Source organism: Acanthopagrus latus, chromosome 5, assembly GCF_904848185.1.
Source record: "Acanthopagrus latus isolate v.2019 chromosome 5, fAcaLat1.1, whole genome shotgun sequence".
NCBI classification, from domain to species: domain Eukaryota; kingdom Metazoa; phylum Chordata; class Actinopteri; order Spariformes; family Sparidae; genus Acanthopagrus; species Acanthopagrus latus.
In genome coordinates, this window is record NC_051043.1 from 14,758,783 (window position 1) to 14,778,013 (window position 19,231).

The 19,231-nt window shown below is 42.7% G+C and overlaps 1 protein-coding gene across 2 annotated transcripts in view; it reads left to right on the plus strand.

Annotated features, from left to right (window-relative positions):
- Positions 1-6,023: 6,023 nt before the first annotated feature.
- fras1 (Fraser extracellular matrix complex subunit 1) overlaps positions 6,024-19,231 on the plus strand; it is a 236,646-nt gene continuing 223,438 nt past the window's right edge. For both annotated transcript variants that reach the window (XM_037099466.1, XM_037099467.1), the window contains exons 1-2: positions 6,024-6,720; positions 11,329-11,360. In XM_037099466.1, coding sequence (XP_036955361.1) covers positions 6,633-6,720; positions 11,329-11,360 — 120 coding nt within the window. In that variant the 5' untranslated portion in view covers positions 6,024-6,632. The remainder of the gene's footprint in view (positions 6,721-11,328; positions 11,361-19,231) is intronic.

Here is a 19,231-nt window from a genome sequence, read left to right on the forward strand (position 1 = left end):
TACTGGTGCCTATTGTTTTCAGAGAAACCCCAGGAGAGAAAAAGGAGGACAAAACATACAAGGTGACCGAGAGAGAGAAGTGACTTTTATTAATAAGTCAGCGGCTCACGCAGTATATTTGGATCATAGCCTTGAATCGTTTATTTCTGACTTTTCAAATTCTTTCCAATTATATTTCGAGTACTCCGCTTATCTTAAATGACGCCAGGGCTCAAACTTCTGAGTAAAAGACAGAAATAGAAGAATAGCTGTATACAGTGATTGAATATGACTCTCTGAAAGACTTCAAATGACCTTGATGGAGTACAGGCTTTGATGGAAAATATTGTTTAGTCCCAAGTAAGAAGTGGTTTCTTGATGTGACGTTTGGTGTAAAATAATTAAACCTTTATCTTGGATGAATTCATGTTAACGTCACTCAAGATGAAGATCGCTTCATTGGTATGAGGACGTTTCAGTGAACTCACATCAGGGATCCAAACCAGGAGATTATTCAAAACGTCTGATAATTCTCAGGTCTGAATTGGAAACCCTGTCCACAAACATTGTATTACCTTTTGGTACAGATTTCCCTGGTTTCAGCTCTTGAGTTTCAATCTAGGGAAACATTATTGCTCCAGAATACACGCGGTATTTACTGTGCGTCAGAAGCTCGAGTTTGTTTGTTTCCAATTCCAACATGACGACACTCCTCTGATGCACACAGCGACCAAACAAGCAGGCTAAATGTTTTTTTTTCCCATGTTTGGTGTAGATGTACTTTACAGTCCTGCATACAGCACTTACCTGAACCCCATCCAGCACCTTTTGGATGAACAGTAACCCCACTCTGAGCCAGACTGTATCACCCACCATCACTGTCAGACCTCGCTGATACTCTTGAGTTTGAATGGGAGTGAATTCCAGCAAGGTTAAAAAATCTGGTGGAAGGCTACAGTGGTGGTTTTGAAGTGATGGCAATGTTTGTGTGTCCTCATACTTTTATCCATTTTACATGGTCAGCTCGCAGTGATCTGTATCACTCTGATGTAGTAACACCATCTAACCACCAGGAGGCAGTATTGATATAGCCTTGCGGCTGACCCCCTGCAGAAATAGACGGAGGGCTTCCTGCAACCTGTTGCAACTGAAATCATGCAAATTATGAAGTGATATTTTTTTTTTCTCAGCACATTTTACTTGGTTATTCATTAAGGCACGTGGGAGCACCAACACTTGATGTACTTTTTCATACTTTATAAAACTGTCTTGTGACCTTCACTGGAATATGTGTGTGATTGCAAAAAATGACCTTTAAAAGTTCTTATCAGTGCTCAGCTTACCTCTCTAGAGGGAAAATCCCAATGATGGAGATAAATGCTGGTATAACTTATTGGGTCAAGCTAAAAGGGATTTCATCCTCCACAAATAAAAGTGACATCAGTGCGATGTTTTGAAGTTAAACCAGTGAATGGAGCCTTTCTTGTAACTGTCTCACTGCCTCGTTAAGGCAAAGATTTCCTTTTAAAAATCCCCAAAGCCCCTTTTCTACACTCACTGCAGTCCCATACCAACACCTCAGGGGTTAGTATGACGCAGCCTAAAGGTAACGTTTCTGTAAACAACAGATATGGTCAAATACGAAACGTGTTGACATTCCTACAAAACTTGTCCCCAAGAGTATTTCCAGCCATGTTCATGGTGACCAAAACAGGTATCTAAAGCCAAATCATGATATTTTCCAAACCTTGTTTGAGCCTGAACCTAACCAGACCATGTACACGGCATTGTGTCAAGAAAAAACGGAACGGAACCAGAAAAGAATGTAACCTAAATTCATGTAAAATTTTTATCTTATGGGTGATTTTGCAGGAACGTACTTTGCCAACATTTATTCAGGTGACTGGGTTGGTTAACAAAATGCAGCTTCTCTGCGGGAAAGGTAAAACCACAGTGAAATTATTTTCAAACTGAGTGTGTTGAATTAGTGCAGCCAATTACACACCCATCCTCTGATGCTGTGCAGGTTGATTTTCAGAGTAAGATTGAGATAAGCTGGAACTTTTATTGGTCCCTGTGGGGAAATCGGGCTGTTGCAGCAGCTAATGTAATAGGGTTTGGCAGTGGAGAGGAGAGAAACGAGACCATAGAAAGAGGCAATGAAAATTGTGGAAATAGTAAAAATGATGTAATTGACTTTAATGAGTTTCCTGTTAACAAGCAGGAGCTTCATAAAAGGTGTTCGTTGGGTTGCTAAGTTGAGACGTATAGGCCTGTTCATGTATGTATCCAATTTATCTATAATGTCGTAATTCAGATTTTCCATCTCCATATTTTGGTCTATTCTGTACATATGACATATTTTGCATCTCTGTTGTCCCGGAAAATGTTGACATGAAGTAAACATCTTCCAGGAGAGGCAGATACTCCCTGGAGGCCTTGAGAGGATTTGCAGCATTGCAGCAATAAGAAATCTCTTCATTTCATCAACAAACCTGCCACATGACTATTGACCATACCGTACGTGAGTGGATTGTGACGTGAGGTGAAAAATGTAACCTTCTCCGTCCCTCTCGGTTGCCTATACAAGCCTGTTTAAGTTGTTTAAAGCTGCTGGACTGTGGATTCTTGTCACGAGGGACTGTGAAGGAAGGCTAATCCTTCGTTTAGGATAAAAACATAAACCAACGACTGGCTCCCAGCACGACACATGAGCTCCACTGAGCCCCTTTAAAACATTATTTCGATATCATCACCAAAAGTCTTCATGGTCGGGGCTCCTTGGGACACTCGTGGGTGGTGTCCTGCAATTGAATATCATTCTGCTGAAATGTACAAGACACATTTTCAGCTGATAATCAAGAAAATAATTGGCAGATCAATATATTATAATATTGAAAGTGATCTTTAGTTTCAGCCCTCAAATCATCAAATTATGGGACAATACATAGATTAATATAATAAACATACAGATACAAGTCTGGACATACATGTTTATAAATCATATAAAGTGTTCAGCAAGTGTTCACTGTGAGAGCACTGTAAGACTTTGTTTTTGCTCCTTTCACCAATGTTCCCCTTCCCTCTTTGCACAAGCTCCCCCAAGGTGAACAGAACCCGAGAAACGCTTCGTTACAAACAGTTTAACAGTAATAGTTTCACTCAACAACCTTTCACAGCACTAAATTTTAACAGCACAATGAATGATGCAAAAGAAAAACAAGAGACATGTCTTCGGTCTTCTTGATGAGCCCTTGCACCAACCATTATTAACCTTATAAAAATACCTGACTTATGTTATTTATCTTTCTCTTATTAGCATAGAAATGTCAAGAGTTTATGAGGGTGAACCCTCCTTTCATCAGTTTACCGTCCTTATTAAATCTGACCTCAAAATGAGACTGAAGTATGCCCGAGTTCAATTATCAACAGACTCCAGGCAAAGTGTCAAAACAATGTCGGTTAAAGAGTTCCTAACAGGGAAAACATTAATTATTCTGACTGATTTCTGGCCCGGTAGTCAGGATCGCAGACTGGAGGCCAAGGTTCACCCAAAACTTGAAATCTTCCGCTGTACCACTGGGCCCTTGTTATAAATAGTTGCAGGGTGCAGACAGCAGCAGCAGCAGCAGCAGCATTAAGACAGAAGAAAGAAAGCTTGTTCAAAGGCAAAACTGATTCTGATCCCTGTTTCTGGCAGAGGACAAAAGGGCTGAGGGCTGGAGATCAGGTTACTGCCATGTGACACTGAGGAATCTCAGTCTTATACTCCCTCTGATTAAACATTACGCTCACAGACAGGGAGAGAGCTGCACACATCCTATAATACTCCACAGTTTAGAGGGATATTATACAGACATCAGCTGAATTAAACACCCAGCAACAATGGATGAATGATAAGTCCACCAGAAATCACACTGCAGTGCTTCATGGAGGCAACGTGCTATTAATATAAAACAGCTATACAGGGATTATGGTAGTGACACAGTTAGAGAAATAGAAAATACACGCAACACCTAAACACCGACGATATTCGATAGGGTGATTTAACCATATGCTGGCAACACAAGTGTGTTGATTTCCGGGGGATAAAACTTAAAAAGTTACGATAAACTCAAGATTAAAGCAACATTACGTAGAAATTACATGTTACAACGTCATATGTTGAAAACTTGTATCTTGAAGTAAGTTTTGAAGAGTGAGCGACCGGCTTAAATACAAACTAAACTAATGAGGGGATGAGGTGCAGGTGGACAGACACTGGGCACAGAGCCGTGCTCAGGAGACTGATGTGAGACAGGTGGGAGGGGAGAATCAGACGGGGAAGGAGCACAGGAGGGCAGCAGAACACTAGAAACACAGAGGAAACCCAAAACTCAAACCATGATACAATGTACCATCAAAATGATTCAGAATCTGTCGAATCAGACTCACTTAAAAGTTGATATATTGCAAAAATGTCATATCTAATGAAACAATAACCAAATAAAAATAAGCCTATGTCTAATAAAGTCGCCTTAAAAGCGCTTCGATTCAATGTTTTATCGGATTCTCACAAACAAGTTTGCTTTTTACTTACTTTTAACTTTTCGCACATCTTGCCAGCAAAGGAATTCTTCAGGGAAGCCTAAACTCATACTTTATGATCTAATCACCATAATGCCGCTGCAGAAAAGCCTTACAGCCCCTATAGGTAAGTTAAAGTTGCATATGCCTATGAGCTGTGAGGAGTTTACATCATTTTAGAAGCCTGTAGCCATGAAACTGTCCAGTATTATATCAGAAAAATTAAAATGAAAAAGAAATGACTGCTGAAGAAAGTCAAGAAACTGAGCAAAAACTAGCAAGAAGTTTCTAAAACCTGGTAATGATCTCATGAGCCTGAACATTCATATGAATGGGTCCATACTGCTTTTATAATGTTGTGCCATAGAGTGCAATGTCAACAGCATACTTTCACTAGACATTTAGATACACAGGATATAACGAGGCACATTATTGTGGATAAAATGCCATTAGATGAGATAAAGTGACCATAATCTCCCTACATAAGAGAAGTTAAGAACACATTAAGATAAGTTAAAGGGGCACCATGTAGTTCTGGGGAAGAAATTCCAACTCAGAATTTTAATATTTGCAATATCAAAATATCAATAACTGAATAAACAGGTTGAAAACAAGGTCCAAGAATTGTGTTTGAAGATAGAAAAGTGGCAGGGTCCGCCAGTTATAAACAGGGTAAAACAGTTTGAATTGTGGTGTCCATAAAAGGGGAATTATGTAGTTTTGTGGAAGAAATGTTGATCAGAGGAGAAAGATCTTTACTGACTGTTTTTTTTAATGCCTAAACAAACTGAATTAAACTAACTCTCTCTGTCATGACTGAATAAACTGAATGAACAAACTGACCTTAAAATTCAACACAATTTCATGCTGTTTTACTCTGTTTATATGTGGCGGACCCTGCCACCTTCCTAGCTTCAAACAGTGTCCTCACAGCCCTGTTTTCCTCTGAGAGCAGCTTGTGTACCCAGTTATAGAAAAAAAAACTAATATTTCTGACTATGTGCAATTACCTCATTAATATTTTAAATATTAAAATACTAGCTTTGAATTTCTTCTCTAAAACTGCATAGTGCCCCTTTAAGTTAAGTTCGTCTATCGGGTTTGCTCAGGCATGAATGCAAACAAGCGTGTTTATTCAGTTCAGCAGTGGAAATCCTTCTCTTCTGATTAAAAGCCACATGGTGCACCTTTAAGATCGCTGCGAACACGCCAGAAGTTCCCTGAAAGTCAGAAAGTATCACATCATATCATGTTGTAAACCTCGTGGGATTAAAGCAGATGAACCCATCGCCCACAACTTCCCTCCATAAAACAACTTCTCCCTCACGTTTTAATCCCCATCATGTGAGATTACGATGTCTGCGAGGTGGGTGGAGGAGGAGGAGGAGGAGGAGGAGGAGGTGGTGGGGCAGCAGAGGAGAGGTGGGACGTCCTCCTGGAGAGAGGAGGGGAGGACGAAGAAGAAAGAGGAGAAGAAAAAGAAGAAGAAGAAGTAGAGGAGGGAGTGAGGGGTGCCGGGAGGACGAGAAGACCGCTGCGCCCGCAAGAAGTGACTTCAAACACCGCGCAACCTTTCGCTGCAGGAGCGCTGGAAAAGTGCGACCGCTTCCCCGCCTCTCGCCGTCATGCGCCTCGGCTTTTAAAAAGCGTCCCGGCTGCCGCGTCTGCTGCTGGGGGAGAGGATACAATCACCTCGCGTCTGGTGATTTTATTTTGTGTTGTTTTTGGCGGAGTTTTAGTGTCCGACCCGGCACAGCGGCGAGCAGGCGGAGGAGAGGGAGTAAGAAGAGGAGGAGGAGGAGGAGGAGGAGGAGGAAGAGGAAGAGGATACTTCTCCAGGTTTCGGGACTGTGCCGCATTCCTGCCCGGAGCGCAGCGCTCAGGAGTCGGACCCGGTGCGCTCCGTCTCTCCGCTCCCCCTCAAGGAAAAAAAAAAAAAAAAAAAGATTCCTGGATCCGTCCTGGTTGTTCTATTTGCACATCAGGACATCAATAATGCACAGTGAGAACTGTCTTCATTTGAGCTAAAGAGAGAGAAACACAATCACACCGCGCGTTTCCCCCCCCTCTGACTGGATTTGGATTTAATGCCCTTTTTGGCTGCGACCATGGCTGGATGGTGGATGTTTGTTGGCGCTCTGGCTGGGATCCTCACCGTGCCCCGTGGGCTACATGGTGGGTATTTTGATCTCTCTCCTCTCTTTTTTTTTGTTTAATCAAACCGGTTGTCTTTGTTGTTATGTAGGTCAGGGGTTATCAGACCACCGTGCGCACTCACATCAGAGCCTCAAACTCCAAATTGAATCAGATTTAGCTCCCTATCAGCTACTTTTTTTTCAGCATTAATCTGTCCAGGCTACAGCTAAAAGTTGTGGCCAGATTTGCAGAATTGCACCCATTTCTATTGAGTGAATGTAACTTATTCATCGAGTTGTCAAGGACGTCCTGGAGCTCCCGGAGGGGACCAGGACCCTGCTTTGGGACCCCTCAGCAGGTTGTTGTTTTCCCAGGGATGAGGGCAGAGATTTTACTGTGTGCCAACTTCCCAACTTCAGGCTGTGTAAAGTTGTATAGTGAATTGAAAGTAAGCTCTGTAAATCACACACTTGATCATTTGGCAGGATTTCTGACTTAAAGCCCTCCACCTGGGGAAGTAGGCTACTCACCGAAGGTTTAACCGCTTGATGCTGAGAAAACAGCACCCATACTCAGATTGGTTGGACTGTGAAAACTCTGAATGTGTTTAGAATTGCTAGAATAAAATGATTAGCATTCATATAATGTATTAGAATGGACTAAAAGCTAAAGATTTCCGTGTGAGTGAGTCAGAATCTGCTGGACTCTGATTTATATTTAGATGTAACATGAAATCCTCACATCTCTTCATGTGCAAATCACCACATCAGTCCTCAGTGAAGATGGACTTCAAAGTCAGTTTGATAAATCTAATGCAAAGAACATGAAAGCTGGAAGAAGTTCAGGAAGTTCGCAACACATGTAAGCTCATTATGGAGCAGCATGATCTCCCAGGTGAGTGACTGATCGGTTGATTCTCGCGCCGTCATTGGAGAGAAAAGCATCACGTGAAGTCAACCCGTCGTCTGTGGTTGCTGTACGTCTTCACGTTGCAAGAGGTCCCCACGCACATCTTTGGATCTGATCCCCTTCGCGGCCTCTGTGCCGTTTAAATATTCATAACTCTGCATCAAATCTAAAACGTCTGCCCATGCAGGGCTGACAGTATTCCCATCAGAGGAGCTATAATGCACAAGGCTGTCAGGAGCAGAATCCAAAGCAGGTCTGCTCGGCCGCTCCTGAGCCGACACGTTCAAGCTTTCCCTCCGTCCCTCAAATCAGACTCAGGATTGTTAATATCACAGCAGGGGGGGGAGAGAGCCATTATGAAATCTGGAAAGATGTGAAAGTTTCTCTGCTTACGTGCGGCAGCCAGATTTAACTCCAGACCATTAGCATCTGCTCTTCATCTCGGCATGCGTCCAATCTGCTTGGCAGCACATGCGTCAATAAAATTCAAACTTTCATAAAGCAAGACACTCCTTCGCCTCCTTTCCGAGGAGAAGAGGGCAAGTTGGCGTTGGCAAGCAGGAGCAAGATGGTTATAAAAGTTGAAATGTTATCGACATTAAGTCCTGCACCGCGAGACTGAATGGATGATGAGATTCAGCGAGGACTCTGTGGGGAGGAAAGTCACGTTTGTTTCCACGACTGTGGAAGGTGGCCCCGCACATCTGCCTGCTTATTATTCCTGACCCAACCAGATTATAGTCTCACTCACTGAGGACATTGTGTTCGGGTGATAATGAGAAGCAGGATGCTGTATTTTTGATGCGAGTTACTCTAACTTATTCCAGCATGTGTCCACTTGAAATTCTGACGGGGCTTCTTTTTCATGAAGCATTGATCTGGAGACATGCAGGTCAAAAAATGCCTCTGACTTCCAGTTAAAGCTAAACAGGGTCTTTTAAATGTCTAGGAAACAGTAGAATTGTTGTTAAAACAGCATTTGAATGACTATATTTCAACGCAAAGCTTATAGAAGTTCAAATAGAACCACAGAAACAGTAAAACTTTACTTCAAATTTGTATTTTTCTCCGGGAAATTGCCTAATTAGCACTTAATGGGATACAAATATAACAAAAAAGACAGGTGACGTGTCACTTTCCCGGCATAACAAACAGTCAAACACCTGATGGGTAATTCAAGCAACAATCCTCATGTAAAAATCCAATCGAATGAAGTTTTTCTGATATGAGAGTCCTGACTGTGAGGCGATCAGGCTGAGAGAGGCAGCGGGGGGAGGTTTTCTCGTCTTTCTCTCCATATTTTCACAGGCATCTCATCCACATCCCGTCATCTCCAGATACTGCCTTTACATTATCATTATCTAATGCCTTCAGTTAAGAATGGTGGTCAAATCTGTAGATGGGCCGTTGTATTTTCTCATTTCTGTGACCCCCTTTGATATCTATTTCCATCAGGGCTGAGAGGAGCAACTCCATGACGAAACTCTCTTCGACCATAATTATCATGAGCAGATGAGGCTTGATCACAAGAAAACAGTGTTGATGGCTCGGGAATTTTTCTTAAAATTAAGAATCGTCTTGTGAAAATTGGCTTAAATATGTGCAACATGTGTCAGGTCTCCATAGTCCTCGGTGATCTTCCACCTCATACCAAACCTCCATTCAGAATTTATACATTTTTAGAATATTTCTGGATTTTATTTCCTCCCCCGAGTTATGTCATTGTCAAAACATGAAGGAATATGCAGAGTAAGAGTAGAGCTACTCCAAAAAAGGACGGAGGCACAGTTGCGGTTTTAAGCTTGAGGTTTTACTCATTGATAGTGGATTTAAAGTAAAACTGACAGCTGGAAACAGCAACAATGCCTCTGGCCTCCTCGGGTGTAATTCCACATTGAATGAGTACAGATTTGAAGTAACCTATTCGAGCCTAAAGAAAATTACCTCAATGTTTTGCCCAGTTAGCCAATTTCAATCACAATATGTTCTAAACAGCAGCAATGCTACTGTAAATGTGGGCCTGGAGCCTAAATTCTTTACCTGAACTGGCAAGTATTTCCATTCACCTTGGGAGTAGGTAGGTACATATTTCCATAAAGAAAATCAAATAAAATCCATCTTTTTAAACAGCTGCAACCTTGGTTACGTTCATTCTCACTCTTATTTCAGTGTGATGACATGATGCTCACTGATCTTTGATATGTTAACTAGTGCCCCCCCACCGAGATGCCTCACTTTCCTCCAGTCTGCTCACACACCTCAGGCGCACGTGTCCGTCCGTCTGTCTGTGTTTTCTTAACATTTAGCCTTCAAATTGAGCAGAGATAATCATCAGTGTCCTGTTATTACGGTCTAAAGGTTGCATATTTCCTGGCTTTAAGCCCCGATGGCAACAGGTCATGCTGTACTGATTGTGGATCAATGCTCATTTAAACAAGAGATACAAAACTGAATTCTGAGTAGGAGTGAGGACATGAGGTCAAGTGAAAGTAATATAATTTCTTTCTTCAAGCGCTAGTTAAAGTAGAAGGTTTATGTGGCTTTTTGCTAAAGTCAATAAATTACTGGTAGTTTTGGCAGAATATTTGCTTTGGAAAGGAGTGCTGGCGTTAGCAAAATGCTAGCTAGCATTGAAAGGTGAGCAGCCTTCTAGTGACAGCTTTCTATGAACTCGTGCCTCCAGCCTTTGATGGTAAAGTTGAGAGAGAGAGATGTGTTCCAGCGGAAAGCAGCCTGAGTGTGTGTTGCTTTTGTGAAATGAAGTCATGGTAAATTTGTGTCGCAGGTTCATTTGCACACGTGTTCAAAAGTGCTTAACGTTCATCAGTTTAAGCTGGACTTTGTCAGACTCAGCTCAACATTGATTAGCTCCAGCTTCGTTGAGCTAAACAACGTATGGTTTAACATTAACCAACCAGCTATGAGTTTGACTAACAGAGTGTGGGACAAGACAGCACGACTGGAAGACTTATTCATATTCCGCATGAAAACAGAGAAGGCCACAAGACGGAGGGCAATACTGTTAAGCACATGTAACTTTGTTCACTGAATCGCACAGACAGATCTGATCTGTTTGAAAAGCTGCAAAGATTATTATTATTATTATTATGAGCATCACTTCTCCGTAAACGAGGGGAACTCAAGCATGTGCTGTATTGTTTCATCTGGTTTAGGAACAAAACAGTCGGCAGGTGGGATCCTGGCCTATTTAGACTAACGCTGCAAGACAGAGACGGCCTCCTGATAAAAACTGAACTACTCAATCTAAATCAAACTCACGTCATTTTGACCTCATCTGTGATCATGAATGTGTCAGTGACATCTGAATTCCTGTAGCATCAGACCTCTGATTTCATGGTTAAGCATCAACTCCGGCTGATTTTACGTATGTTTTCCTGGATTCTCTCGTTCGGATTCAAATTTTTTTTTTTTATTCGCCTCCCATTTTTCTTTGGTGCTGAGATGTATTGGCCATTTTCAGAGTCTGACAGTACGCAGCAACATACTTGACACTAAAGGCCTGCTGGACCTCACATCCGGGAGACTGAAGGGAACTGATTTCTAATCTTTCATGAGGTTGATCTGCTGTTTGATCTGCAGGAATTACGCTGACAGATTTACATAATCTCTGACCAAAAACAGCTTTACGACACAGGCCATTCGTAATACCAAAGGTGTAATCTTGACTGATCTCTGATGCTTTCTTTCTTTCTTTCTCTCCCTTGTCTGTCATCCCAGGAGCTTGTATCTACGAGGGATCGCTGCATGCGGTAGGTGCACCCAGTCTCTCAAATCCTATTTGATCTCTGTAGTATCACCGGTCCGCTCGCAGAAGTAGGATCCTGTGTCTGTTTGTAAAGCCTAATGGGAATGCTCATGTATAATTCACAGGGGACAATATGAGGCTAGTATGACTGACGGCTGAAGCTGTTAAGTGTGTGTATGCGGAGAGATAGGTGGTAAAAGGCGAATGTGTTATCAGCTGGGATTGCTGCACATCCTCTGTTGTCTGCGATTTAGCTGAGAAGATGTGTCTCATCTATAATGCATGCTTCATTCTGACTTTGTGGATGATAATGGCGTTGAGTGAGCATGTTGCAGCACGGCAGCGGGCCCGGCTGCTGAAAGAAGAGCAGCTGACTCCCGCTGCTCTGCCGATTGAAGGTGAGGTTCTTTTCAAAGTTAGACAGAAGTTTTCTGATGAGCTTCAATCCAGCGGTTCCCGCTGGGTTTTGGCAAACATTCAAGGTTTTTTGCTCTGAGATATGCTTTTGTTTTATATTCCTCAAACCCTGCTGCTGGATCTTCATATCCTGCCCTGTGACTTATTTTAGTGTTTAACGTTGTCGTGTTCCGCTTGAGGCAGTGACAGACGAGGAGTCATTTGGTTTCTCTGCGGAGGCAGCCGAGGCTTGTCCACCTTCAAGCGTTTGCACTCTAGATTTGAACTGACAAAAGTTTGACGCAAAAATAGCTGTCATAGTTGGATGCCAATACATACCACAACTCACTGCCACAGTTTGCTTGTGATTTACTATCTGATATCAGCTGTCTTTGAGCATGAACATATTTGGCTAGTTCAGCTTTTTGTCAATAAATAATTAAGAATGTCCCTACCAAAGACGAAGTGTGTTGGCTGTAATATGTCAGCCAGATTTAAGTAGAGGGTCTTTGTATCCAATTATGCACCGAGTGCTGTTTCAGACCATCAGACTTCAGACTATCCGCCGTGAGAAGTGTAAAAGAGGACTCCCACAGCAGTTTGAGACCTCCTGTAATCTCCTTTCATCGATCAACCGATCAAGTTTAAAGAAATTACATCTTCTGCTGTGCGCTTCAGAAAACCATTGCTTGTGTCTTGCAACAACTGGTAATCTTGCTTAAAAAGCCTTAAACATGGTTCTAAGCGGTAGACTTGCGGTTCCCAGGCGGAATAATGACGAACCCCTGCTTCGCTCCTGCTGTGGTATCACCATAATTACAGTAAAGCTCAAACGAGCGCGCAGCAACATACCTACAACTACCTTCAATCCTTGTAAATGCACAGGAACACATCCTGCCTCCCCGTGTTACTTTTTCCCCCGGCTTTGAAGCTGGATAATTGTTGGAGCGAGGGATGTAAAGGCAGAGATGGCACAGGCAGTGTTTAAAGGAGGGAAGAGGAGTGGTGGTGGAGGCCAAGGGAAAGGAGGGGGGGGGGTTTGTGGGAAAAAAGGAGAGGGCAGGGAGACAGGTGGGACGTTCCGGCATGTTCGAACACGGTCGGGAAAAGGCCCTTCTGGAGTTCAAAGTGAAGAACTCCCCGTCCTCTCCCCCCCAACACCTGGAGTGGTGGGCAGATAAGAACAAATGGAAAATAAAGACACGCGCAGATTAAAGTGCAGGTCTCAATAAGAGCCCCGAGGCCTCTCTGTGTGGTTTAGGTCTGCTGTGAAAATAATCAGGGGAGCGAAACAGCCTCTTGGCACATGATCAGTGTCCTCTGTCTTCCTTTTCCAAACTTGAATTTCTTCATATGATAAGATTTCAATTCCACGAGCAAAAATCGTTCTGATCATTTTTACAGAGCTCAATTAAAAAGGACACGAAGGCCCAATTAAATGCGAGAGATGACGGACATTTTAAACTGCAGTAAAACAGCATTTTCCTGTACTTTTCTAAGGTTTCTCCAGCAATTCTCAAATGTTTCCAGACCTGAAAATAACCAAATTATTCCGTCACGCCTCTCTACGCTTCTCTGCCGCGTCTAAGAACCCTGAATACATTCAGTGTGAGCTACGAATGTAGACAAGGATCCTCCCAGCTGTATGCCCAGTCAGTCAGTGAACATGCACCGCAGGTTCTCCAGTAAACTGATTTCTTTTAATGTCATGTCAGTGAGAAACCAGGGATTCGAGAAACCTGATATCCCCCAGATAGATTTCTCCTGCAGAATGCTGAGTTTTTGGCTAATTGGCTTTTTACATGAACTCATTTGGATGACAAAAGACTCCGAACACTAAAAGTAACAGCCGAACGGCACAAAGACACGTTTTCTGTCGCTCTTACAGCTAAAATCAGTAGGGCGTGCTCCGAGAATTAAAGCAGATCACTGAGCTGCTGCATACATATGCAGACTTACATTAACCAGGTCACTACTGAGCTTGTAAACACATTCTCAGATTACCTGAGTAACCTCGTCACGTAGATTAAAATGTGATTGACATGAAAAGAAAATATTGACTCACAGATGGCTTGGAGCTTGAGGACGATATGGCCTGTCTGTTTCACAGCCTCTGTCAAGACTGCAGACACGACATTTCACTCGACTGATACTAATGCAAGGAAGTTAATAATGGATCTTTTGACAGCAGCCATATGGGACAACGAGTTGGGGAACTTTTAAAACTCCCAGGCAGCTAATCAGAATGTCTGATGCGCCAGATATCTGTCAAATCATCCAGCAGCGAAGTCTTTAAATGCTCGGGCGATTAATTAGCTGTTGCAGCTTCCTAAAACAGAACGTCAAACTACAGCCAAGTTGGAATAGGATTCTTAATATTTGCATAGTGCCGGCTCTGCATGCTGCACAATGGAGGCTCTGAGCACGACTACATGGAGACAAACAACTGAATCAAGTGTTAGTATTTATTTTAAAAAGCAAAAACAAAACAAAGCTCTCGTTCTGGTCCTCAAACGCCACATCGATCAAAGCGCTGGTGATTTCTGCATTTGTGCGATGGATTAGATAAATGCGAGACAGACACTGAAGAGCAGGTATGCACATTTTCCCACGGAGAAGAGCCCAGTTCCCACGCATTGATTGATCAGACCGTCTCATCAGCTCAGTTCCCGCTGACAAGGTGGAGGGGCCAGGGGAGACGGCGTCTGGCTGATGTTCCACATCTGCGCTAAATCTTTCACCAGTCAGCTGTCTCCCATCTCCGGCCCTGTAACCTGATGAAACAGATCAGACCCACAGAGGGCTCAGAGGAGCCTGTAACTCGTGGGTGTAAACAAAGGCCCTCGGTGACATCACCCTCAGGTCATCCTAAACATCCCAACCTTGTCAGCCAGGGCGGTTACGTCACGTACTAAACATGGCTTCTAGTGGAGAAGGAAGATCTCAGATCCTTTACTTGAAGAGCAGGTGATTGAGCAAGGGTTTGGCCCATGATGACTGATGGTGGGCTCAGTTTACATGAAACTAAAGCGCAGCTTTTTGCACTTTTTCCATGTTTTTGTCATATTTTCTCAGTCAAGTATTTAGAGGCAGCTGTCAGAAAAATGAATAAAAAGTGCAAAATTATGTTCTCAAGCACTGAGTTAATGTGTCTGTATGCTCCTCCTGCTGTGCACCATAAAGCTGAAGGAATTGTGGGTAATGTGTTCTACATGCGTACTGACAGATTGAAATAACTCAAGACTTATTGCAGCGGTGTTGTGTGCCACCGTGCCTGACATGCTGCTGAAATACGGCATATATAGCCCGCAGTGAAGGACAGCAGGGCTCGGCAACATGCAGCACCATGTCCAAATATATCACCTGCCCCTCAAGGCTTGAATTCCTGCCATTGCAAGGCGCCGTTTCTGTAGGAATCAAAATGTAGGCCACCTCAGGAATAGCACTATCAAGACAGAGGTCCGGGGCTGTAACGCCACTGTTGACAAAAAGGCAGAGCTGGGATTTATCAGAGGTGAAGCGGTGGTTTAATGCAGTGGTAGCAGTCCGAACACCTCAATCACATCAACTCTGAGTTCACTTGTTTGCAATATGAGCTAATTTGTTGACACCAGCTCCTACTCCTCTCCTGACTGGTCCCAATTCTTCTTGTCTGATCCCAATCCTGACACTTTTACTCCTGATTCAGCAACACGTTTCTCCCATGATGAACACTGCGACGCTCCAAAGTTTTATCTCTGAATACAAAGAAGTAGAGAAAAACTTTTTTATTCCGCTCAGTGAGCTGAGTAGTAGTTGACTTTTGAGCTCATGACCTCATGTCCAACATGCACACATGTAGTGTTTACAATAGGATGAACCATTAAAGGTAAAGCATTCTGTTTATTTCATCTTAGTCCCTCTGGAGTGTCTCGGGTTGTTCTCCTGGTTTGTGTTCATCCTTGATAGTTTGTTAATGGCTGATTGTTCTGTTGAACAAATAATCATATATCATTTCCATTGGCTGCAACACTTGGCCAGAATTTCCTACTTATTCTTGTTCTCTTGCACAAAGTAATACTATTCCCAAACCACAAATTCATGCCAGACTCTATTCCTGGACATGTAATGGACACTACATGAAGCGGTGTCCTGATTGTGACAGTACTAGATGAGGGGAGTCGTGGTGGTCCACAGGGTTTAAAATGCTGGCATCTCCCCCATCTTTGATTCTCTTTCCATATTTGCGTTCAGCTCCCTGTGGCCTCCTATCAATTAAGGCTGAAACATCCCCGAAATACGCGACGGCCAGCTTAATCTGCCTTCAAGGGCGCTCAGAACAACCGTTAACACTTTTATTTCTTGCCTGGCGTTCAAGCAGAGCCTGACCTTAAACCGTGACCACTTAGCCCTCAATTTTTTTAAAGTGTGTCTGTAGTCAGTTTAACACATGATTAGTTTGGTTACATTAGTGAGAGTTAACTGTTAACGTAGCGTGACGCTTTAGTGCCGTTACCATAGATAACAGCATTAGCATACCTGGAGCGCCGATGTAGAACAATGGTTAAATATTTGACTGAAGCTCGGTTTCAGGTGTCCTCCGAAGCATTTAACAGACAGAAACAAGTACTTTACAAAAACTGTTTTACTTGAACTAAGGACGCTTTAAACAGCAAAACAAAGCTGCAAAGAAAATTCAGTAAAGCTGCTGATGACCATGTAAATCATTTTCTTTTTTATGACTCAAGCTTTATTGAGTTTTGATTTTTACAACAAACAAACAAAGGCAAAATCAAGATACACAACGGCATGTGTTGATAATGAAATATCAGAGTGAGGACAATACAGTAAAACGATGAGGAAAATAATAGTAATGATAGAAATTATATTTAAAAGTAAAAAAAATTAAAGCACAAAAAAAGTTGTACATACATGACATGTTAAGCAGTCTTACCAGGAGACTACCAAGACACTGCTGCATGTCCATTCATTGTCCATTGTGAGGCTGGATAGTTTTCCAGTACACAGGTCCCTGTACTGCACCCAGACCACCTCCATCCTCATTTCCGTGACAGCCCCCCCAGAACAGGCCACAGTGATCAGTGTACACATGTACGTATTAGCTACCATGTAAAGAATATGATCTTAAGAACATTCCCCATTTCTCACTATATTTATCGATGTCGTTTATTATACTATATCAGATATTCTTTCAAAAGCCGATACTTTGCCGAGCTCTGATCTGCATTTATTAGCGCAGTTATAACACTACTGAGGTCATTTGCAAGGATTTTGGAAAGGATTTTAGTGTCTATTGATATTAAAGAAATTGGGAGATAGCTTTCACAATCTGTGGACTCTTTACCTTTCTTTGAGATCAGAGATATTAGAGCCTGAGACAAGGTGGGGGGTAACACTCCTCTTTCAAAAGCTGCATTATACATTTGTAACAAGAGTGGAGTGAGCTCATCCGAAAAGCATTTATAAAATTCTGCTGTCAGCCCGTCGGGTCCTGGTGAATTACCAGACCGCATCGTTCGAATGACTGCCTTTATTTCTTCGGCTGTGATTGCAGCGTCAAGCATCTCATGATGATCTGTATTAAAAGCTGGGAGGTCTAACCTTACCAAAAATGAAAGAGTGTCCACCTTTTGGCAAGACAGTGTAGAGGTATAGATGTGGAAGACCCTCTCCTTGAGACTGGACAGCATTTAACGGAGCCCTGGATTCCTGTTGCTTAATATAACACGCTAAGAGTTTCCCGGCTTTATCCCCAGACTCAAAATACCTTTGTCTTGCTCTAAAAAGTCCAAACTCGACCTTCTGTGATATTTACCCTTTATTTTCATATTTAAGCTGCGTGACTGTCTTTAAGTTGTGTGGGGAATAGTTTTGCTTGCATTTGTCTTCTGCCTCTCCCACTTTCCTCTCCAAGTCTTCAAGCTTCCTTCTGTTTTGTTTTTTCTAGTGTGATGAGAATTGAATAACATGTCCCCTTATAAAAGCTTTCAAGGCCTCCCCGCCTGTGCCTACTGATGAGACAGAGGCAATATTTGTTTCAATGAATAACTCTGTTTGTGTTTTCAGCATTGCCTTAAAGGCATCATCTTGCAAGAGGGAGGAGTTGAAGCTCCATCTTGGGGATTTATGTAAATCATTTTCATTGATATCTTTATTATTAATAATATCATTCATTACTAAGCAGCCCTAATCACTTTTCATCATGCTTCCCCATTCTCAGGTTGTCAGAAGTGTTGATATTTCATGTTTTAAAACGATGAATCAACAGATGTGTAGAACAAAAAGAAAAAGACAGTTTCCTTTGTGTGCAAAGGACTTTTTTCTTTCCCCCCGTCATATCCAAAGAGATATTCAAGTTTATCGTTTATTGATGCTAGTATGATATCTACATTTAAAATTCTGTTATTGTGACAACTGTACTTGAAACTGCACCTGAAATAGAGCAGAACATCTCTAGTCACTGTCAGAAAAACAGTCTCAGCAGTGTGTCTGATTGTTGCTGCTGCCTCACACGCTTCACAACTTGAGTTTGATGGTGCTGACTGAAAGAAAAAATTCAGCTAAAACTCCAATTAAGAGGAGCGAGCAAACAGGGGAGGCAAATACACAGAAAGCTCTTTTAGAGGAACCTATATATGACTTCCTCTGTGCCACGGGGTAATATCCCCAGCAAGAGTATTCATATCCATCGACATTGCGCTCATTGGGATCGCTGCTGAAGTATGACATTAAAAGCGCTAATAGGATCTGACAGAATCTGTACAGAATATGTATATTAGAGGAAACTGTCTTTTCCAAGGCCCCTTGGCGGATTAACGCTCAAGCTGTAGTGATAATTCCTCTGTGGCGTTCACGCTGCTGTTTTTCCGCTGGGGCACCAAAGCGACTCGTGTGATCAGAGGAAAAGCCAAATCGGACCCCGTGTCCTCCCCCCCGACGCAAGGAACGCTTGAAGGACACAGGAGCAAGCCGAGGGGAGGAAAACCACAAAGTACTGAAGCTAGAAGAAAGTCTTGAAGGACAGACGGAGGGGTTAGTAAGAAAACATCATGTGAGGGACGTAAGCCTGGGACAGATTTAACACTGAGGGGAGGATCTCTGACAGCGGGGACACGGCTTCACCTCAGTCCTCTGTGGGACAGAAGTCTGAGTCAGCATCTTCCTCTCTCGCCCTGATTACAAATTCTGGGCAGGTAGGGTCACCTGACAGCAGAGGAGGAAGGGAATGGCAACCGCAAAGTAAAATGGAGTAACAGTTTAAGTGCCTTCAAACACGTGGTTTGGAACTTTTCTTAACCAAATACCAAATACTCTTCCAGTGTGGTTCACCTATCCTCATGTTTTTAGAAGTCGTTTCATCTGACTTCCTTAAAGGCTGCTTCTGGAGGTTGTTAATGTTACACCTTCCCAATATACGGTTTTATTGAAAAAGTTAAAGAAAAGTCTCGGCCATTTTCCGAACTGCCTCGCATTGTAGTT